The sequence below is a fragment of the Artemia sp. Qi Xiang Cuo genome, chromosome 15 (assembly GCF_049724085.1).
Source record: "Artemia sp. Qi Xiang Cuo chromosome 15, ASM4972408v1, whole genome shotgun sequence".
Lineage (NCBI taxonomy): Eukaryota > Metazoa > Arthropoda > Branchiopoda > Anostraca > Artemiidae > Artemia > Artemia sp. Qi Xiang Cuo.
In genome coordinates, this window is record NC_142808.1 from 3,734,896 (window position 1) to 3,756,646 (window position 21,751).

The 21,751-nt window shown below is 33.0% G+C and overlaps 1 protein-coding gene across 1 annotated transcript in view; it reads left to right on the plus strand.

The window, feature by feature from the left end:
• LOC148943242 (reelin-like) overlaps positions 1-21,751 on the plus strand; it is a 215,875-nt gene that overhangs the window by 113,278 nt on the left and 80,846 nt on the right. Inside the window, exons 8-9 of the mRNA XM_089101779.1 lie at positions 10,131-10,298; positions 16,266-16,377. Coding sequence (XP_088957905.1) covers positions 10,131-10,298; positions 16,266-16,377 — 280 coding nt within the window. The remainder of the gene's footprint in view (positions 1-10,130; positions 10,299-16,265; positions 16,378-21,751) is intronic.

Here is a 21,751-nt window from a genome sequence, read left to right on the forward strand (position 1 = left end):
AGTAACTTAAAGTACTATTTTCAAATCTCGCCTAATCTTTCTAAATAAAAACAACTTTAATTTTTAGAGTCTGGCCTCTTTTAAAACTTGACACAAAAGACCTAGTGAAAAAACAAACGACCATAAGACAGTTACGAACAGATAATAGAATGGCGGAGGATCATTATAAAGCTTAGCGGAATCTTATTCCTGAGCCTTTTTGTAAGACCAAATCCTCTTGTCACTTTCGCTGCAACTGCATCACAATATAGTTTCCAATTCAAATTAGAGTCAAGATAAAAACCTAAATATTTAATACTAAAAGCTTTATTTAACAATACATAATTAACAAATTTAACAACATTAACAGACGGACAGCCAAACCTCACAAAACTTACCAATTCATCTAGGGTTTTAATAGTCTTTCTAATCAAAAGATTCACACAAGATGATGTTACTGTAAACCGAGTGTCATCAGTAAACGACTTAGTTAATCTCACAGGAATATAAAATTGCATGGTGTCTACATACATCAGGTACATTAGGGGCCCAAGCACTGAGTCTTGTGGAACTCCGGGGCATATACTGTAAATTATTGAAATGCAACCATCAATATTCACTCTAAACTTTCTCCCACTAACGTAAGACTCGAACCAAGTCAAAGATACATTCTGAGCCCCTAAAAGATTAGACTACTCAATAAAATCTTAAAAACTACAGCATATGGAGCTTAACTAAAATCTATGTAGATTGAAAGCTCCAACTCACCATATTGAGGCTCAGAGCTGAAAAAAAAAATCAATGATACGGTGTAGTGCATGTATTGTAGAATGATCTTTAATAAATCCAAACTGTGTTTTAGTGAGAAATATATACAGGCTCAGGTGATTATACAATCTTTTGTGCATAACATTTTCGTATAGTTTTGAAAGCAAAGACAACATCGAAATCGGCCCCCAGTTAGAAAGATCTGTTTTAAAACTTGTTTTAAGCAAAGGGATGACCTTCACTTCTTTCAATCGCAAATGGAACTCGCCCATAATTTAATTGAATATTATTAAATTAAACATCTTATTTAAATATTTGAAGATTGAGACAAAAACTCCCAGACAAATTTAACTTCATCAATCTCATTGTTTGCTTCATCTCCTCTAGATTACTTTCAACAATGCTTTCATTGCTTTCATCTTCACTCAATCTCCCAGTTTCATCTTCACAATTATTTTCATCTTCACTCCCTAATCTCTATCATCTTTAAAAGACTCAGGAATTTCACTTCTACTGCTATACGAACTTTCACTTACTGATTCACCTATTTTTGAAAAATAATTCCGAAAACATCTGAAATTTACTTCCTTTCAACAACAATGCTATCATAAACTGTTAGGCTAGTTGACTTCTTGTCACCATTTAGTGCTTAATCAATAATTTTCAACTTGCCTGTAGTGTTCCCTTTTGTATTCTCAAATTTCTTTCCAATATTCTTGAATACATGATCTTCGAAATCGATTAGTTTTATAAGGAACTCCTGATATTCATTATATACCTCCTATGAATTAGAATTAAAATAAAGCACTTACAACTAATTTCTTTTCTGGATTAGTCGAAGAAGCTCCTGGGCTACCCATGGCTTTCTGGGAGTCATTTTCTGCTGCTAAGCAGTCCTCATTGGAAATTTTGAATCAAATATCAGTTGAAGAATACCTAAAATCTTATCAAATGCTGCGGACTGAGTTTTATATTCATCATCAGCCTCTTGTGGTGAAACAATGATCAGTTCTTCCCTAAATTTATCAGAATTCTTTTTTTCCGTTGCCTTTTTTGTTTTCTTCATTTTTAGCTTTTGTGCACGTGGAAACGGAGTCACTGTCACCACAGGTTGAATTAAATATTGATTGAAGAATATCTACAAACTTATAAAATGCAGCGGACGGACTTTTATATTCATCATAAGCCTCTTGTGGTGGAACAATATTCAGTTCTTGACTAAATTTATCAGAATTCTCTTTTTTCAGTTGCCTTTTCTTTTTCTTCTTTATTTTTGGTTTTTGTGTACGTAGAAACGGTGTCACTGCCAACACATGTTGAATCAAATATCGGTTGAAGAATAGCTACAAACTTATCAAATACAGCGGATGGACTTTCATATGCATCATTAGCCTCTCTTGGTGAGACAATATTCAGTTCTTGACTAAATTTATCAGAATTCTCTTTTTTCAGTTGATTTTCTTTGTCATCTTTAGTTTTGGCTCTTGTGTACGTAGAAGCGGTGTCACTTCCACCTCATGTTGAATAAAATATCGGTTGAAGACTACCTACAAACCTATCAAATGCACCGGATGGACTTTTATATTCATCATACGCCTCTTGTGGTGAAACAATATTCAGTTCTTGATTAAATTTATCAGAATTCTCTTTTTTCAGTTGCCTTTTCTTTGCTGCTTTATTATTGGCTTTTGTGTACGTAGAAATGGTGTCACTGCCACCACATTTTGAATTAAACATCGGTCGAAGAATACCTACATACTTATCAAATGCACCGGATGGACTTTTATATTTAACATAAGCCTCCGGTGGTGAAACAATATTTAGTTCTTGATTAAATTTATCAGAACTCTCTTTTTTCAGCTGCCATTTCTTTGTCTTCTTTATTTTTGGCTTTTGTGTACGTAGAAACGGTGTTACTGCCATCACATGTTGAATCAAATATTGGTTGAAGAATGCCTACAAGCTTTTCAAATGCAGATGGACTTTTATATTCGTCATAAGCCGCTTGTGGTCAAACAAAATTCAGTTCTTGACTAAATTTATTAGAATACTATTTTTTCAGTTGACTTTTCTTTGTCTACTTTATTTTTGGCTTTTGTATACGTAGAAACGGTGTCATTGCAACCACATGCTGAATCAAATATAGGTTGAAGAATACCTAAAAACTTATCAAATGCACCGCATAGAATTTAATATTCATCATAAGCCTCTTGTGCTGAAACAATATTCAGTTCTTGACTAAATTTATCAGAATTCTCTTTTTTCAGTTGCCTTTTCTTTGTCTTCTTTATTTTTGGCTTTTGTGCACGTAGAAACGGAGTCACTGCCACCACTGGTTGAATTAAATGTCAGTTGAAGAATACCAACAAACTTATAAAATGCAGCGGCTAGACTTTTATATTCATAATAATCCTCTTGTTGTGAAACAATATTCAGTTCTTGACTAAATATAATAGAATTCTTTATATTCAGTTGCCTTTTCTTTGTCTTCTTTTTTGGCTTTTGTGCACGTAGAAATGGAGTCAAAGGCACCACAGGTTGAATGAAACATCGGTTGAAGAATACCTACAAAACTATCAAATACAGCCGATGGACTCTTATATTCATCATAAGCCTCATGTGGTGAAACACTAAATCTATCAGAATTCTCTTTTTTCAGTTGCCTTTTCTTTTTCTTCATTATTTTTGGGTTTTTTGCACGTAGAAACAGTGTCACTGCCACGGTTCAATCAAATACGGGTGAAGAATACCTACAAACTTATCAAATGAAGCAGATGGAACTCTATATTTGTCATAAGCCTCTTATGGTGAAACAATATTCAGTTCTTGACTAAATATATCAAAATTCTCTTTTTTGAGTTGCTTTTTTTTGTCTTCTGTATTTTTGGCTTTTGTGTACGTAGAAACGGAGTCACTGCCACCACAAGTTGAATCAAATATCGGTTGAAGGATACATAAAAAATTATCAAATACAGCCATAAGACTTATATAATCATAAGCCTCATGTGGTGAAACACTAAACTTAGCAGAATTCTGTGTTTTCAGTTGCTTTTTCTTTCTCTTCTTTATTTTTGGCTTTTGTGCACATAGAAACGGTGTCACTGCTAAGGTTGAATCAAATATCGGTCTAAGAATACCTATGAAATTATCAAATACAGTCGATGGAATTTTATATTCATCATAAGTCTCATGGGGTGAAACACTAAATTTATCAGAATTCTCTTTTTTCAGTTGCCTTTTCTTTGTCTTCTTTATTTTTGGCTTTTGTGCACGTAGAAACGGAGTCGCTGCCACCACAGGTTGAATCAAATATCAGTTAAAGAATAGATAAACACTTATCAAATGCAGCAGATGGACTTTTATATTCATTAATTAAAAAAACGTTTTCCTCAAAATAAGTTTTCAAAGAAAAGTAAAGAACTCCATTAAACAAAGAATGAGCAAAAATAAAATAAAATAATCTACCAAGCGTGAAACTACCACAAATCAGCATCGATAAATAAGCGAAACCCAAAACGAACAGAAATTACAATAAATAACCGAGTCAAACTCAAAACGAGCAGAAATTAACATAAGTTGGCCGCAAAACCCCTATGCCTTCCCAAGGCCAGAACAAAATTTGCACTTTACTGAAAAGATATAAATGTTTTTAGTTTTATAACTTTAATAAGTCAAATAATATTAACATTTTGATTACTAAATATCAGTATATGTATATTAAACCCCTGAATGCACATTCCTTTGTATTTTTTCAGTAAAGTGCAAATTTTGTTCTGGCCTTAGGAAGGCATAGGGGTTTTGTGCCCAACTTATGTTAATTTCTGCTCCTTTTGAGTTTGACTCGGTTATTTATTGTAATTTCTGTTCGTTTTGGGTGTTATTTATTTATCAATGCTGATTTGTGGTAGTTTCACGCTTGGTAGATTATTTGATTTTATTTTTGCACATTTTTTGTTTAATGGAGTTCTTTACTTTGCTTTGAAAAACTTTTTTTGGGGAAAAAGTTTTTTTTGATTAATTTCTGTTCGTTTTATATTGACATAGTTTTTTCAGAGAAAAAGAAAATATTTTCGTTTTTTAAGACTTTATAGTTTGGCCTGCTATTTGTATGCGGGAGAAAATTTTTCAGTAATTTTTAACAACATACACCCTTTTAAAAATCTGGACACAAATAGTACTGTTTAATTTAGTTTCATAGCTCCTCTAGTTGACCTAAAATGGAAAACTTGATACCATTCGCAAAAGAAATCTGTTTACTTTCTTTGATAGCTTAGACACACTTGCGCTATTTTGATTTGGTTAAATTTTAAGAGCAGAAGTAGCCCCGAAAGTTTGAATATAATACCCTCAGTCGTTCTTGGGATACTGCTGAGATGCCTTATTGGGAATTAGCATTATCATATTGCATTATGATTCAATCTAAAGGCAAAATTTAGTTTTTAAACATAATGGGCAATTGGGAGGATGGGTGAGGGAGGGTGAGCGTGGAGGATGGGAGTGGAAGGGGGATTAGTTTCCCTCAAATCACTTTCGACTATTAAAAAGGGCATCAACCCTTTCTATTTTCAATCGAATGTGCCCTTTTCGAAGTTCACTCGACAACTCCTTCGATGCGAAGTGCCCTGGTCAAAACAACAAAAACAACAAAAATAATACATTATACCCACATCGATCTTTACTATAAAAATGCCAAGCCTTCCAATCACTTTCGACATTTAAAAAGGGCAGTAGGCCTTTCAATTTCCAATCGAATGAGCCCTTTTGGAAACGACAACGCTTTCTATAAGCACCTTATATGCCCCAGGGCATAAATTACAACCCTTAACCTAAGGTCTGTTAGGGTGGTTGTCATCCTCTAAGACCGAATTTCCAGAACATTCAACTACGTTAAACAAAATGGCTATCTCACTATTTCCATTGGATGTGTTGTGGGAAATTGGTGGGCATGAGAGGGGCGGTAGTCGCTCTCCAATCATTTTTAACTATTAAAAATGACCCTAGCCCTTTCAATTTCCAATCAAATGAGCCCTTTTGAAGTTTCTACGACAAAACTTTCAATAAAAATCTTATATACCCCCAGGGTATAACTTACAACCCTTGCCCTGAGTTCTGGGGGGTCATTCTCAAAGACCTAATTTCCAGAAGTTTCTACTACGTTGAACAAAATGGCTATCTCAAAATTTTGATTGGATGTGTTTGGAGGAAGGGTGGGCATGAAGGGGGGTTAGTTACCCTCCAATCACTTTCGACTAATTACAAAGGGCACTAGCCCTCTAAATTTCCAATTGAATGAGCCCCTTTTGAAGTTTTACGACAACTCTATCTATAAAAACCTTATATCCCCCCAGGGCAGAACTTACAACCTTTGCTCTTGGGGATCTGGAGGGTTTGTCATCCTTAAACACATAATTTCCAGAACTTTCAACTACGTTGAACAAAATGGCTATCTCTAAACTTTGATTGAATGTTTTTGGGGAAATGGTAGGCGTAAGAGAAGGGTTAATTACTCTCCACTCACTTTCGACTATTAAAAAAGGCAATTTCAATTTCCAATCAAATGAGCCCTTTTTCAATTTCTATAACAACTTTCTATATAAACTTTATTTGCCCCCAGGGCATAACTTACAACCCTTGCAAAGAGGGCTCTGAGGGGTTTATCATCCTAAAAGACCTAGTTTCCAGAGTTTTCAACTACGTTGAACAAAATGGATATCTCAAAATTTGGATTGGATGTGTTTGGGAAAATGGTGGGCGTGAGAGGGGCGTCATTCACTATCCAATCACTTTCAACTATTAAAAAAGGCACTAGCCCTTTTAATTTCCAATTGAATGAGCCCTTTTGAAGTTTTTACGACAAAACTTTCAATAAAAACTTTATATGCCTCCAGGGCATACCGTACAACCCTTGTCCTGAGGGTTGTGGGGGGAGGGGTTGTCATCCTTAAAGACCTAATTTCCAAAACTTTCAGCTACGTTGAATAAAGAGGTTATCTAAAAATATTGATTGGATGTTTTTGGGGAAAAGGTGGGCGTGAGAGGGGGGCTAGTTGCCCTCAAATTACTGTCGAGTATTAAAAAGGGTATTAGCCCTTTGAATTTCAAATTGAATGAGCTCTTTTTCAAGTTTATACGACAAAGATTTCAATAAAAACCTTATATGCCCCCAGGGCATAATTATAACCCTTGCCCAGAGGGTTGTGGTGGAGTGTCCTCCTCAGAAACATATTTTCAATCTGGAAATCAACTATACTGAACAAAAAGGCTATCTCTAAATTTTTATTGGATGTATTTTAGGGAATGGTGGGCGTGGGAGGGGGACTAGTTGCCCTCCAATCACTGTTGATTATTAATAAGGGCACTAGCCCTTTGAATTTCCAATCAAATGAGTCTGTTTTGAATTTTCTATGACAACATCTTCTGTAAAAACCTTATATGCGCCCAGGGCATAACTTAAAACTCTTGCCCTGAGGGTTGTGGGGGATTGTCCTCCTTAGAAACATATTTTCTATCAGGAAATCAACCACGCTGAACAAAATGACTAACTCAAATTTTCATTGGATGTGTTTGGGGGAATGATGGGCGTGGGGGGGCTAGTTGCCCTCCAATCACTTTCAACTATTTAAAAGGACACTAGAACTCTCGATATCAAATCGAATGAGTCACTTTTGAAGTTTCTACGACGACCCCTTCCAGAAGAAGTGCCCTGCTGTAAAGGAATAGAATAATAAATGATACATTGTGCCAACATCGTTCTTATGTAACCTCAGGGCATAACTTAAAGCCCTTGCTCTGAGGGTTGTAGGGGAGAGTCCTCCTCAAAAACATATTTTCTATCTGGAAATCAACTACGCTGAACAAAATGGCTATCTCAAAATTTTGACTGGATTTGTTTGGGGAATGAGGGGCGTGGGGGGGGGGGGCTAGTCACCCTCCAATCACTTTCGACAGTTAAAAAGGGCACTAGCCACTCCAATTTCTAATCGAATTAGCCCTTTTCGAAGTTTCTACGACAACTCCTTCGATACGAAGTGCCCAGGTATGGAGTAAAAAAAAAAAATACATTGTGCCCACATCGTTCTTAACTTAGGCCACTCTATCGCGCTGCCTATGATCATAAGCCTCTTGTGGTGAAACAATATTCAGTTCTTGACTAAATTTATCAGAGTTCTCTTTTTTCAATTGCCTTTTCTGTGTCTTTTTTATTTTTGGCTTTTGTGTACGTAGAAACGGTGTCACTGGCACCACATGTTGAATCAAATGTCGGTTGAAGAATGGCTACAAACGTATTAAATGCAGCGGATGGAATTTTATATTTATCATAAGCCTTTTGTGGTTAAACAATATTCAGTTCTTGACTAAGTTTTTCCGAATTCTCTTTTTTCGGTTGCCTTTTCTTTGTCTTCTTTATTTTTGGCTTTTGTTCTTGTAGAAACGGAGTCACTGCTACCACAGGAAAAAGACCAAAACGCCCATTAATACTAAATCAGCATATGAAGTAGCAAGTAAGCGAGATCCAACAAATATATTATCTATTATTGTTGCTGAATGCTGATTAACAGGTGTTGAAATTCCTATTAGAGGATACAGATCGTGACTAACAATATGGTTAAAAGACTAAATTATCATTTTTCAAACCTAAAAGAGAAAAAAGGAAATTTTAATCACCCATGAAAATAAACTTGAAAGTAAACAACTCGATATAGTCCCAAACCCGACTAAAACAAAGTGTAAACTTCTCTAATTGAGCACTTGGAGGCTTAAGCGATAAAGAATGTTTCTACGTTAAAAAGTCTCACATAGGCCTAAAATATCAAATCTGCAATTGTTTAGTATTAATTAAAAAAAAAAATTTCCACAACATAAGTTTTTCAAAGAAAAGTAAAGAACTCCATGAAACCAAAAATGAGCCAAAAAAAATCTACCAAGCGTGAAACTACCACAAATCAGCATGGATAAATAAATAAAACCCAAAACGAACAGAAATCACAATAAATAACCGAGTCAAACTCAAAACGAGCAGAAATTAAAAATGAGTTGGGCTCAAAACCCCTATGCCTTCCCAAGGCCAGAACATAATTTGCACTTTACTGAAAAAATATAAATGTTTTTACTTTTATAACTTTAGTAGATAAATAATATTAACATTTTGATTGCTAAATATCAGTATCAATGTATACTAAACTGACAATGCACATTCATTTGTTAATTTTAAAAAAGGGGGACTCCTATGGTTTTATTCTGACTGTAGAGTTGTGCTTATTCCTTTTAAAGATGGAAATATATCAACAGTTTAGTTATTGACAAAAGATTGAGGGTAGGGAGAAGAAATCTGTCCTTGGGGCCCAGTCTGGACATTTAGAAGAATTAATCGTTTTATGAGGTTTCTCTCTCTTGCTAGTTAATCAGTTCGTTTTTGTGGTTGTACTATACTTCATCTCATTTGTGTTTTGTTCTGTTTCTTCCTTTTGGAGCTTTATGTTAGCCCTGTTGATTTTTTTTTTTGCTTAGCACAGTTTGTAATATTAGAACTTTTTGTCTTTGCTTTTTTTTTTTAACTAAAAGTACCAGCTTATAATTCTCGAAACATTCAGCAATAATAATATTCTACTTTTCATTTGATTTATCCTAAGGCCTATATGTACTTATAGAAGCAGAGATTTACTTGTTAAAACTGTCCTGACTCAAAAACTTTTCCTGTTTTACTAGCTTAAGGGTTGGGCACATGTGGCTGATTTCGTGAACTGCTTTCCAAATTAGCACCGATTTTAAAATAAATCGGCGTCGATTTGAGCTTGAAAAATTTTCTAGTTTTCGGTGTTGATTTACAAAATCAGTGCCGATTTTCATCATGATCATCGGAAAAGAAAAATAAGATACAAATAAATGGTCAGCCAGAGATGTCTGTGGTGAAAGACCCCGCTACTGAGCTGAGAACTAAACAGAGAACTAAGCTGAGATCAATCATGCAACTATTAATAAACTCCAGTTGACTGTTTGTGTCCATGATTTTTTGTTTTGAAAATCTCGCGTAAAAATTTTTCTTCCAACAAATTTTTCTTACCGTTATCGTTTGTCCACTGATGCTGAAATAAGTTCCAGAAATCAGCTACGTGTGCTGAGCCCTTTAGTGTTTCTCACAAAAGAACAAATAATGTTCTAAAAAGGCGGGTCTAATTGTCTCTCCAGGAATGGCCCTTCCTTGTCTATCTAGCTTTATCACTCAGATTTAGTTAACTCAAATGATTATTTAATCTTATTTTAAAAAGGCGGAGCCATTTTTATCCAAGAATAACGAGTGATTGGTTTACAAAATAAACAAATGACATTAAAGTATTCTTTTACATACAAAACTATAGGACAGCCCCTTTTTCTCTTTGTTACAGATGGGAACGTGTGACTCTTCCATTTCCTGAGGACATAAAAGGACCAATTAGAGTCAAGTTTGAAAGTGAACAAACAAAAGGAAAATCAGCTATTGACTCGTTATTTATCGGACCATGCTCAGGGTGTAGTAATCATGGCAGTTGTTCTCTAGATGGAGCTAAATGCAGGTAACTAAGAGTTCAGGAGATGTGTCAGTCATTGGTGGTTCTAAGCCTGGGCAGGGGGCATCCTTCCCCCAGTTTTTCTGATATGAATTCCTCTTATTTTGTATTTACACTTCTCTGGCACACCTCCCTCTCCATATTATGAAGTCTGAAAACGCTACTGGTCTCAGTTGTGTTTTATTTAAAATGACATTTTATTTTGAAAAGTGAAGAAACTCAACTTTTTCTTTGGGAAAATAAACAATTATTTCTATCTAGTTTGACTCAGATTAATCGTATAAAACCCAATAGAAATTTTAATTAAATCACTTTTCTGTATAGCTGATCCACTTTTGCTTCATCATTGAAATAAAAGAATCAATTTCCAAAAGGGCGCAACAGGTATATTTGCAAATATGATTTTTTCATTAACTTCTACTCTTCAAATTATGTAACTGCTATAGCCCAAACTATTAGTCCTAACAGTCTTAGCTATTTTATAATCACTAAAAAGAAATGTGAATTATTGTACCATGTCTTCATAAATTAAATAATAGCAGAGTTAATATAAATTAACTAAAATCTTAAATGTTTTATAAGTATTTACTTTACACAGGTTGAAAGTAAAAAGAACCACTTTTACGAATTGGTTTACGTATATTTCTGCACATATTTTGTTGAATTTAATTTTGATTACTATAATTCAGCATGGTCAGCTATTTTATAATCAACAGAAAATGGTTTAAACACTAAGTAATCAGCCTTCTCTAGGAAAATTTTTTTGTTCGATAAAAACTAGACCTATAAATCAACCTCTAATGAATGACAATTTATTTTTTATTATTATTATTATTCCTAATTCTGTTTAGTAGCGTTGCGCTTTTAATGCTGTTAAGCCTCTTAATTCCGGTTTAATGCGCGTTAAAGTGAAAAAATTTGCTATCTAGTTTTCCATGTCTTTACTTAAAAAATTATTAAAATGATATTGATACATTTTAAACACTAAGTCATCTGCTCCTACTTCCAAAAGTTTTAAGGCAGGCTGTAAATAAGCCTTGAATGAAATTCTAAAAATGAAGATTAATCTTTTTTTTGATTATTTTTGAACAATCAAAATATTCAAATGAATAAATACCTTCTTTTAAATTTGTTTTCTAATTATGTTTAGTTGCTTTGCACTTTGTAGCTATTTAGCGTTGCGCGTCTCGTAGTGTTTAACACGCGTTAAAGTGCCACAATTTATTTTCTTCCGCTGTTAATTGACTTTCCGCTGCTAATCGTTGCTTCTAAGATAACTAAAATAGTTTTTAACTTTTGATATTTTGAAAACTATTTCATCCGCCTAATTTCTAAAAAAATGAAGTTGGACTTTAATAAACATTAAACTTTGATGGAAATTCCAAAAATTAAAATTAATGCTGTTTTGATTATTTTTTCTATGAAAAGAGTACATCATAAATCTTTAAAATTTGCTCTCTTCACAGTTGCTTCAGAAAAAATCAAAATAGTATTTTATTTTTTATTTAAATACTCAGTCATATGCGTGCTTTGAAAAAACATTTTTGAGGCCGACTTTAAATCAGATTAATTGTATAAATCCAATAAAAATTTTAATTAAATCAGTTTTTATAGCTGATCTATTTTTGCTTTATCATTGAAGACAGAAGAATAACTTGTTAAAAAGGCATAATAGGTATTTTAGTGAACATTATTTTTTTCATTTACTTCAACTGTGAACATTTTTTAGCTGCTATAGCCCAAACTATTTGTCCTAACAGTCTTAGCTATTTTATAATCTTTAAAATTAAATAATTTTAACTTTTGAAAGGGCACAATAGGTGTATTTATGTACATTACTCTCTCATCAACTTTTACTCTGCATATTGTTTAACATATTTATGTATATTTATTTAAGCTTAAGTTCCTAACAGCTATTATGTAGCTATTTTATAATCATTAAAAACAGTTTGAAATTATTTTGCCCTGTCTTAATATTCAGAATTACCCACTGAATTCTAATTAACTACAATGTTGAATTTTGTAGAAAATTTTCTCTACATAGGTCGAATGTAGAGGTCGAACATATACGAACATATGTCGAACATATACGAACCCTGTCTGACATACGAACCCTGTCTGAGATATTTTATGATCAATAGGAAATGGGTTAACTTTTAGTTATCTACCTGCTCTTCGAAAATATTAGGTTTGATAAAAAAAAAAAAAAAAAAAAAAAAAAAAAAAAAAAAAAAAACTAAGCCTATAAGTCAAACTTTTTTTTATTCCTATTTCGGCTTGATAGCATTGCGTATTTAGGCCTACCAAGGGTTTCAATTGCTCTTTAATGTACGTTAACGTGATAAAATTTGCTTTCCAAAGCATTTTATGTTTTTTTTTTTTTTAACTATAAAATTACTAAAACAGTTTCGACACGTTTGACACACTAAGTCATCTGCCTATTTCAAAAAGTTTTTAGGCTGGCTGTAAACAAAGCTTGTTGATTGTTCTTTAGAACGTGTTAAATATCTAAAGTTTGCTCTCTTCACAGTTGCTTCAGAAATAACTATTCGACTTTTAAAATTTTTAAAACTAAGTCATTTTTATATTTCCCAAAAATCTTGAGGATGGATTTAAACAAACTTTAACCTTCTATAGAAATTTTAATAATAAAGACTGATCTGGTTTTTGATTATTTTTTTCGAATTGTGTTTGGTAACATTGTAATGTCAGTGGAGCTAAGGCTTTTTTAACCGTATTTAAAACGTGTTAAAGATCTACAATTTGTTCTCTTCCGAGTTCCTTCAGAAGCATCTAAGATAGATCTTGATATTTGATATTTCAAAGACCATATCGTCTGTCTACTTTAAAAAATTTGAGGCTAAAATTTGTGTAAACTTTAACCTTGGATAGAAATTCTTAAAAATGAGGATTAATTTTATTTTTGATTATTTTTTTCTGATTCTGTTTGGTAACGTTGCAATGTCAATAATTCTAATGGTTTTAATTTTTGTTTATTGAGCATTAAAGTGCTACAATTTACTCTCATAATAGTTTTATAGTCTCTTCATTAAAAAGGTTACACAATTTTGACACTTTAGAAACGAACAGTCTGCCTACTTTCCAAAAATTTTAAAGTTGGATTGAAATAAACTCTAAGGTTGGATGAAAATTTTTAAAGATTAGCATTGATCTTGTTTGTGTTTTCCTTATTCTGTATGGTAACTTTGCACTGTCAGTAATACTAAGAGTTTTTAATTCCTGTCTGACGCACGCTAAATTGCTAAGTTGGGTATAGATAATTTCGGAGACCACACTGCCTTTCCATGACGATAAATAAAAGTTCAAATAGGGATAAAATCCTTTTAATAGACAGTGATGATAGAAATTCACAAAAATACCAGATATTTCGGTCTATATACAGTGACCGTCATCAGTAGTAAAACTGGTATTTTTGTGAATTTCTATCATCACTGTCTATTAAAAGGATTTTATCCCTATTTGAACTTTTATTTAAGTTGGGTATCTTTACAGTTTTCTATGCTTTTACTAAAAAAATGCTTGAAATACTTTGACCTCTTTGCATAGAAATTTTCTATTGGCTGAATCAAATACCTGTTCATAATTGATAGCAATCAGGACCAAAGCAGGCTGATGATCCAAACTTTTCTTAACGTTGTTTGTTACTTTATTTAACCTAGTAAACCAAAGTATAAACCATTACAAATATAAATCACAACGGTAGGGAAAATAATTTAATTTTTGGTAACGCGTAGCGATTACCTACGTAAACATTCTTAAAAAGTCCTAAACTGATAATTAAAAAAAAAACAGAAAAACAATCACCTTCTCCCAAACACCCCTAGGGCAACCACCACCATATAAATACAACTTCAGCCACCCCCACTCCTTCAACCTACTCCTCCCCCAGCCCTACATGGCCACTCACCCCCCCCCCCTTCCCCCCCCTTCCCCCCCCCCCAAAAAATAGTATTTCCTATGAAATACTCTTCTAATATGTTTCTAAACTGTGGGAGGTGCGCAGCCGCCCTAACATTCATGGAAAATGAATTCCACACAGAACGGCCACGATACTTCAAAGTAAAACCAGATCTCACACTATTTTAATCTCCACTACCAAGCTCTCCCAAACACTTCTTAATTATTAATTTGGTGACACATCCACTCCCCTTCCTAAAACCAGACTGTTCTTCTGTTAGAAATCAATCTATTCTCTTAGTATAATGAGTAGAATTGTGCTTGTCTTCCACAAAAATGAAAATTAAGCTCCTGTAATTACTATAATCACCCTTGTTAGGTTTCTTATAAAGGGATTGAATTAAAGTTTTTCTGAAATCAGTAGGAATTTCCCAATATTTAAAAATATAAAATCTTCAGTAATTTGTGTCCAGTCTTGCAAACGTCGTATCTCAGAAATATATTTATTGTAGTATCAGTACCCAAGGCCTTACTCTTTTTCAATATGCCTAATTCTGTTCTTTGTTCCTCCTCTAAAATAAATCTTCCTTCATTTCTAGATTATTAAAAATAAATTCTTGACAATCTAAAAGCATTAAAATACATTAAAATTTAATATACTGATTTGAAAACTTAACTTTATCTATTACCAAGAGAAAATAGACTCAATTCAATTCTAATAGCGAGTGTGAAAATGATCACAAGCTGTCATAAGATGATGATGATACCAATATTATTTTTGGATACCAATGTTTTATAATTATTACCAATATTATACCAATAAAGATGATACCAATATTATAATTAATTAATTATAAATAATTATTTATAATTAATTAATTGCAAGAGTAATACTGAACAATCGCTTCTAATCATCCACTCCAAGCAAAAAAATTAATGCAAGCAATATAATCCTGAAGATATAAAGTTAAAACGAGATTTTATAAAAAAAAGGTACAAAAGTACAAACAAATAACAAGTATCCTGATGTAAATAGTATTCAATTTTAAGCATCCATCCCAAATAAAAAAAGAAGACTCATCATAAAAATGTAGAAGAAATAACCTTACAAAAGTTTGCAGAAGCAATAAAAAAAATACAAAAATACAAGTTTAACGGTAAATATGAAGTGACAAAATCTAACAATATGAAAATGAATGGTACTAGCCAATTTACCTAATTACTTAATTCTACCTAACTGATTTTACTTAGCTTCGGTTCTAGCCATCCATCCTAATTATACAAATGCGTTGATGCCAATATTTTCCCCTCACTGTCTTCACGCAAAATCAAGTTTCGTTCATTAGGCAATGAGTAGACACTAAGTTTTATTGATGAAGATTTTGTTAAAAAAACATGAAGTTTAGCTGAAAAACCAAAATATAGCGCAAAAAGAAGAAAATTGCAAAATACCTTATATGATAAAAGAGGAAAAGAATTTTGAAAATACCTTAATCTTTTTTGTTATTCCAAAACATGGCAAGAAATATTTTGCTCCTACTCAAGATTAACTTTCAGCAGTGGTGGCTTTGGCCTCTCTTCCACCAAGGGCAACATCTTGATTAGTCCCCCCCACCCTCTGTCTCCCACAACATTTTCAGGTCAATACTTCACAAATTTTACAACCATTAACAAAATTATTTTCAATTAATTATTTAATTATTCTTTTACTTAAAAATTTTAATTAATGATTTGAATTTAATTATTTTAATTATTATTATTTTCATTATTTAATCATCATTATTTGATTAGGCTATTTTTTAATTTGTTTTTATTTTATCAATAAATTAATTATTTCCTAATAATTCTCATTAGTTAACTGCGCCCTCTACATTATTTTAATGGAAATGAAATTTAAAAAATACAAAATTATTATAACCATTAGATTATTTATTTGAAATTTTGAATCCCTGAAATTTCTGCACCACAGAAAAGTGGCCTCTCTGTCCGCCCTAAAACCGCCTCTGACTTTCAGGCCAGCGTGTATGAAACTTTCATAAAATTCAATGCTTTTAGGTGTGATGTTGAATATAGTGGAGAAAATTGCGAAAAGTCCGAAGCAAGCTTACCTGACACTTTCCTTGAAAGTTTTGAGAAGAAGCTCACATCCTCATCAGTTGTGTCAAAGGTAATATTGTCTAAATAGCTTTTTACCAGAGGTGGTTTTAGCGGGTGACAGAGGGGGCACTTGCGCCGGGCGCAGAAACTTTGTGGGTGCAAAATTTCAAATAATTAATCTAACGGTTATAATCATTATGTTATTTTTTTAAATTTTGTTTTTATTAAAATAAAGTAGAGGACATAGTCCAAAAAGGAAAATAATTAACAAATTATTAATTAATTAATCAAATAAATTAAAATTTAAAAAATAATGTTAATAAAGTAATGACAATCACAATAATTAAATTAAAATCATTAATATTAATTAAATAATGTAAATAAAAAACTAAAAATTAATAAAAGAAAAGATTGTTATTTAATTAACAAATTGAAAATAATTTTGTTAATAAATAAAAATTTTGTTAAAACTTGGTCTAAAAAATTTGCGGAAGACAGGGGTTGGGGCGCTAATCAAGATTTTGCACCAAGCACTAGAAAGACTAAAACCGCCACTGGCTTTTATTTAACTTTTCATGTTATAACACATGGTTTTTAGTGTGTTTTTTTTATTGTCCACAGTCATAACCCTTAATCCATAGTGATTTTACTTGAATATAAAACGTATACAGAGAACATGATGCAGTCAATGATTTTGAAAGTTTACCAAAAGTGACAAAGTAGATGGGGTTCGCCAAAGCTCAACTCAAAGAGTATGGGTAATATACAAAAGTGGGAACTGCTCCTATTGTCGACAAAAAACCTCAACGTCATCTAGCCTTTTGCGACACTTGGCATTTTTTTAGTGTAATAATAAGAAAAAACAATTTAATTTCTGTAGTTGGGCAAAATTAGTGTAGCAATAAGTTTCTGATCTTAGCAGCTCCTGACAGAAAAGCGATTACAAAGATTAAAAAAGCGATAAGTTTCGGTAAATTTCGCCTAACTATAGATGATGTTGATGTTTTTTGTCGACGCTTGTGCCATTTTGGCCTGTTATAAGATATAATCATACTCTTTGGCTTAACTTTTCTCATTTACTGTGTAGATAAGTCATAAACGTTCAGAGTATCTTTTGACACGGAATTACAAAGGCCTGTTTCAGCGAATTCGTATAAGCGACCAGAATTTTACAGAAAATGTAGCCCTATTATATCTATATATATTATTCTGTTTCTTTATTTTTATGGAACAATATTTGTCAGCTACTTTCGAACAAGCTAGATGCCAGATTCGTAGGAAACTCTTTATGTGCTACATTATCAGTTTTTAAGCTTCGAGGTCTAGTAAATATTTTAAGTTGCAAATGGATTTTGTAAAATGAATTTTTATGATGTGTCTTTTTATTTTTATTTTGGATGGATGCTTAAGACTGAGCACTATTTACATCAGGATACTTATTATTTATTTTTTACTATTGTACCTTTTTTTGTACAATCTCGTTTTAACTTTATATTTTCATGATTGTATTGCTTTAAATTATTAACTTTATATTTTTATATTTATATTTTTGCTTTAAATTATTAACTTTACATGATAAACTTTATATCTCATGATTATGATTATATTGCAATTGGAGTGTATGCTTGTGAATTAAGGTAATGTAGCTGATGCTGATCGGCAACTATTTTACCGGAGCTTTTATTGGAGTTATTATTGTAATTTCTATTATTGTAATGCTATATATATATATATATATATATATATATATATATATATATATATATACACACATACATACATACATACATACATACATATATATATATATATATGCGACGTACACACACACACACACACACCCATATATACACTCACACACCCTCACTCACACTCACACACACACTCACACACACTCACACAGTCACTCTCTCACACTCACTCTTACACTCTTACACACACAAAAATACACATATACTTATATACACACAATTAATTACACAATTAAATACACAAACATGCTCATACACACATACACATATATATATATATATACACATACATACATACATACATACATACATACATACATACATACATACATACATACATACATACATACATACATATATATATATATATATATATATATATATATATATATATATATATATATATATATATATATATATACATCGTATCACCATAAAACCTTGCAAAAGAATATAAAAGCTGAATGGCAAAACTAATTGAATCCCAGCAGAGAAAAAGGAATTTCAGATATTCACCGGTGAATGTCAACGTTAACTAGATTTCGGACATTCACAGTAACACATATACTAAACTGTCACCACATTAATTTGTACTAGATTTTTTCAGTAATATTGGTTATTTTGTTTTCTTTTCTTGATATTATGAGAAATAAAACAAATCTCAAAATAAGGATTGTTTTCAGTTAAGTGCAAATTAGGTTCCGGTACGTAAAAGGGGCGTCAGCACTAACCTTCTTAGTTTCATCTTGTTTAAGTTTGACTTAGTTATTAATTTCAGTTCGTTTATGGTTTCATTCATTCATTGATTGTGATTTTTGGTAGTCTTATGCTTAAAAATTATTTGAGTTTGTTTCTGCCCATCTTTGGTTTAACGTAGCTCTTTATTTTGCTTTAAAAAACGTCTTTTATGGAAAAAATTTTAAGATTAACCTTTTTTTGTTATAAGATTTGGTATAATTCTTATAACGAAGATATAGTTCTTATAACGAAGAATTCTTCTAACGGAGATATAATCGTTATAAGATTTGGTAATTGATATTTTGGCGTATTATTTATACTGGACAAAATTTTTCTGGACAAAATATATATACTGTCAATATATACTGGACAATAATTTCTGTTCTCAAAAATTTTCTGGAAAATATATACTGGACAAAATTTTTCATTTATTTTTAATAATAAACTTCCTTTTGAAAATCTTGACACGCATAGTGTCGTTTGATTTAGTTTTATGACTCCTCTATTTTCCTCGAGAAATATAACTTAACACCCTATTCTTTTCCTAAGACTTTTTTCCTATGATATTTTGACAACCTCGATGTACCGACAACCTTATGATCTAGTTTAATATTAAATTAAAAAAAACAAGTTTTTTCTACTGAAAGTAAAGAGCAACATTACAACTTAAAACGAACAGAAATTATTCTATATATGAAAGGGGCTGTCCCCTCATCAAAGCCCCGCTCTTTACGCTAAAACTTTTGATTACTTTAAAAAGTAGAGTTGTGACAAAGAGGCAATCCTTAGCGTAAGGAGCCGGGTGTTGGTTAGGGGACAGCCTCTTTCATATATGGAATAATTTCAGTTCGTTTTAAATTTTAATGTTGACTTCTCACTTTCAGTTGAAAAAACTTATTTTTTATTTAATTTCTGATCGTTTTTTAAATAATACCAGGAAATCTGACTACTCCTCAACTGAAAAATCCCTCCTCCCCAAATATATATTCTCTAGACAATTCAATCCTGGTGAAAATTTACCGTGGAAAATTACCCTTAACATCTCCATGCTTAAAATTGAGTAGGCCGTGAGAAAGCAAGACATACGAAGAATTTCACGTAGGAATTCTGGCAAATTCCCCCAGTGTAAAATTTCCCCGGAAAATTCTCCCCCTGGAAACTTCTCTCCCCATGAAAAATTATTCCCGTGGATAATCCCAACGGTATAAAATTTGCCTCGGCCCCCGAAAAATGTATGCACACTTCCCAATAACAAATGCTATACCTAAACAATAGGCAAATTCCGTAGCTTAAAGACCTTTCCCCAGGGGATGTGGGGGGGGGGTCCTGGTATATCCAAAGGCATATTTATTTGGCCGTTCGACTATGCCGAAAAAAATGGCTATCTTAAAATTTTGATCGGACGACTTTCATAGGCAGCGCGCTAGCGCTGCCTAAGTAAAGAATTATGTGGGCACAATGTGTTTTTTTTTCTCCGTACCCGGGCACTTCGTATCGAAGGAATTGTCGTAGAAACTTCAAAAAGGGCTCATTCGATTGGAAATTGAAGTGGCTAGTGTCCTTTTTAATAGTTGAAAGGGATTGGAGGACAACTAGCCCCCCCACAACCGTCATTCCCCCAGACACATCCAATAAAAACTTTGAGATAGCCATTTTGTTCAACGTAGTTGACTTTCAGATAGAAAATATCTTTTTGAGGAGAAAACTCCCCCACAACCCTCAGGGCAAGGGTTTTAAGTTATGCCATGAGGGCATATAAGATCAATGTTGACAATAAACAGTTTATTATTATTTTTCTTTAAAGCAGGGCACTTCATATAGAAGGGGTCGTCGTAGAGACTTCAAAAGGGGCTCATTCGATTAGAAATCGAGAGTTCTAGTGCCCTTTTTCATAGTCGAAAGTGATTGAAGGGCAACTAGCCCCCCCCCTCACGGCAATCTTTCCCCCAAACACATCCAATCGAAATTTTGAGAAAGCCATTTTGTTCAGCGTAGTTGATTTACAGATAGAAAATGTGTTTTTGAGGAGGACACTCCCCCACAACCCTCAGTGCAAGGGTTTTATGTTCTGCCCTGGGAGCATATAAGGTTTTATAAAAGTCGTTGTCGTATAAACTTCAAAACAGGCTCATTCGATTGGATATTCAAAGGGCTAGTGCCCTTTTTAATTTTTTAAAGTGAATGGAGGGCAACTAGCCCCCCCCCCACGCCCATCATTCCCCGAAACACATCCAATTAAACTTGTGAGATTGGTATTTTGTTTAGCGTAGTTAATTTACGGACAGAAAATATATTTTTGAGGAGGTCACTCCTTAACAACCCTCAGGGCAAGGGAAATAAGTTATGTCCTGGGGGCATATAAGGTTTTTATTGAAGGCGTTGTCTTAGAAACTTCAAATCAGGCTCATTCGATTGGAAATTCAAAGGGCTAGTGCCCTTTTTAATAGTCGAAAGTGAATGGAGGGCAACTAGCCACCCCCCCCCCATCATTCCCCCAAACACATCCAATCAAAATTTGAGATAGCAATTTTGTTCAGCGTAATTGATTTCAAGATAGAAAATATGTTTTTGAGGAGGACTTTGAGATAGCCATTTTGTTCAACGTAGTTGACTTTCAGATAGAAAATATCTTTTTGAGGAGAAAACTCCCCCACAACCCTCAGGGCAAGGGTTTTAAGTTATGCCATGAGGGCATATAAGATCAATGTTGACAATAAACAGTTTATTATTATTTTTCTTTAAAGCAGGGCACTTCATATAGAAGGGGTCGTCGTAGAGACTTCAAAAGGGGCTCATTCGATTAGAAATCGAGAGTTCTAGTGCCCTTTTTCATAGTCAAAAGTGATTGAAGGGCAACTAGCCTCCCCCCCCCTCACGGCAATCTTTCCCCCAAACACATCCAATCGAAATTTTGAGAAAGCCATTTTGTTCAGCGTAGTTGATTTACAGATATAA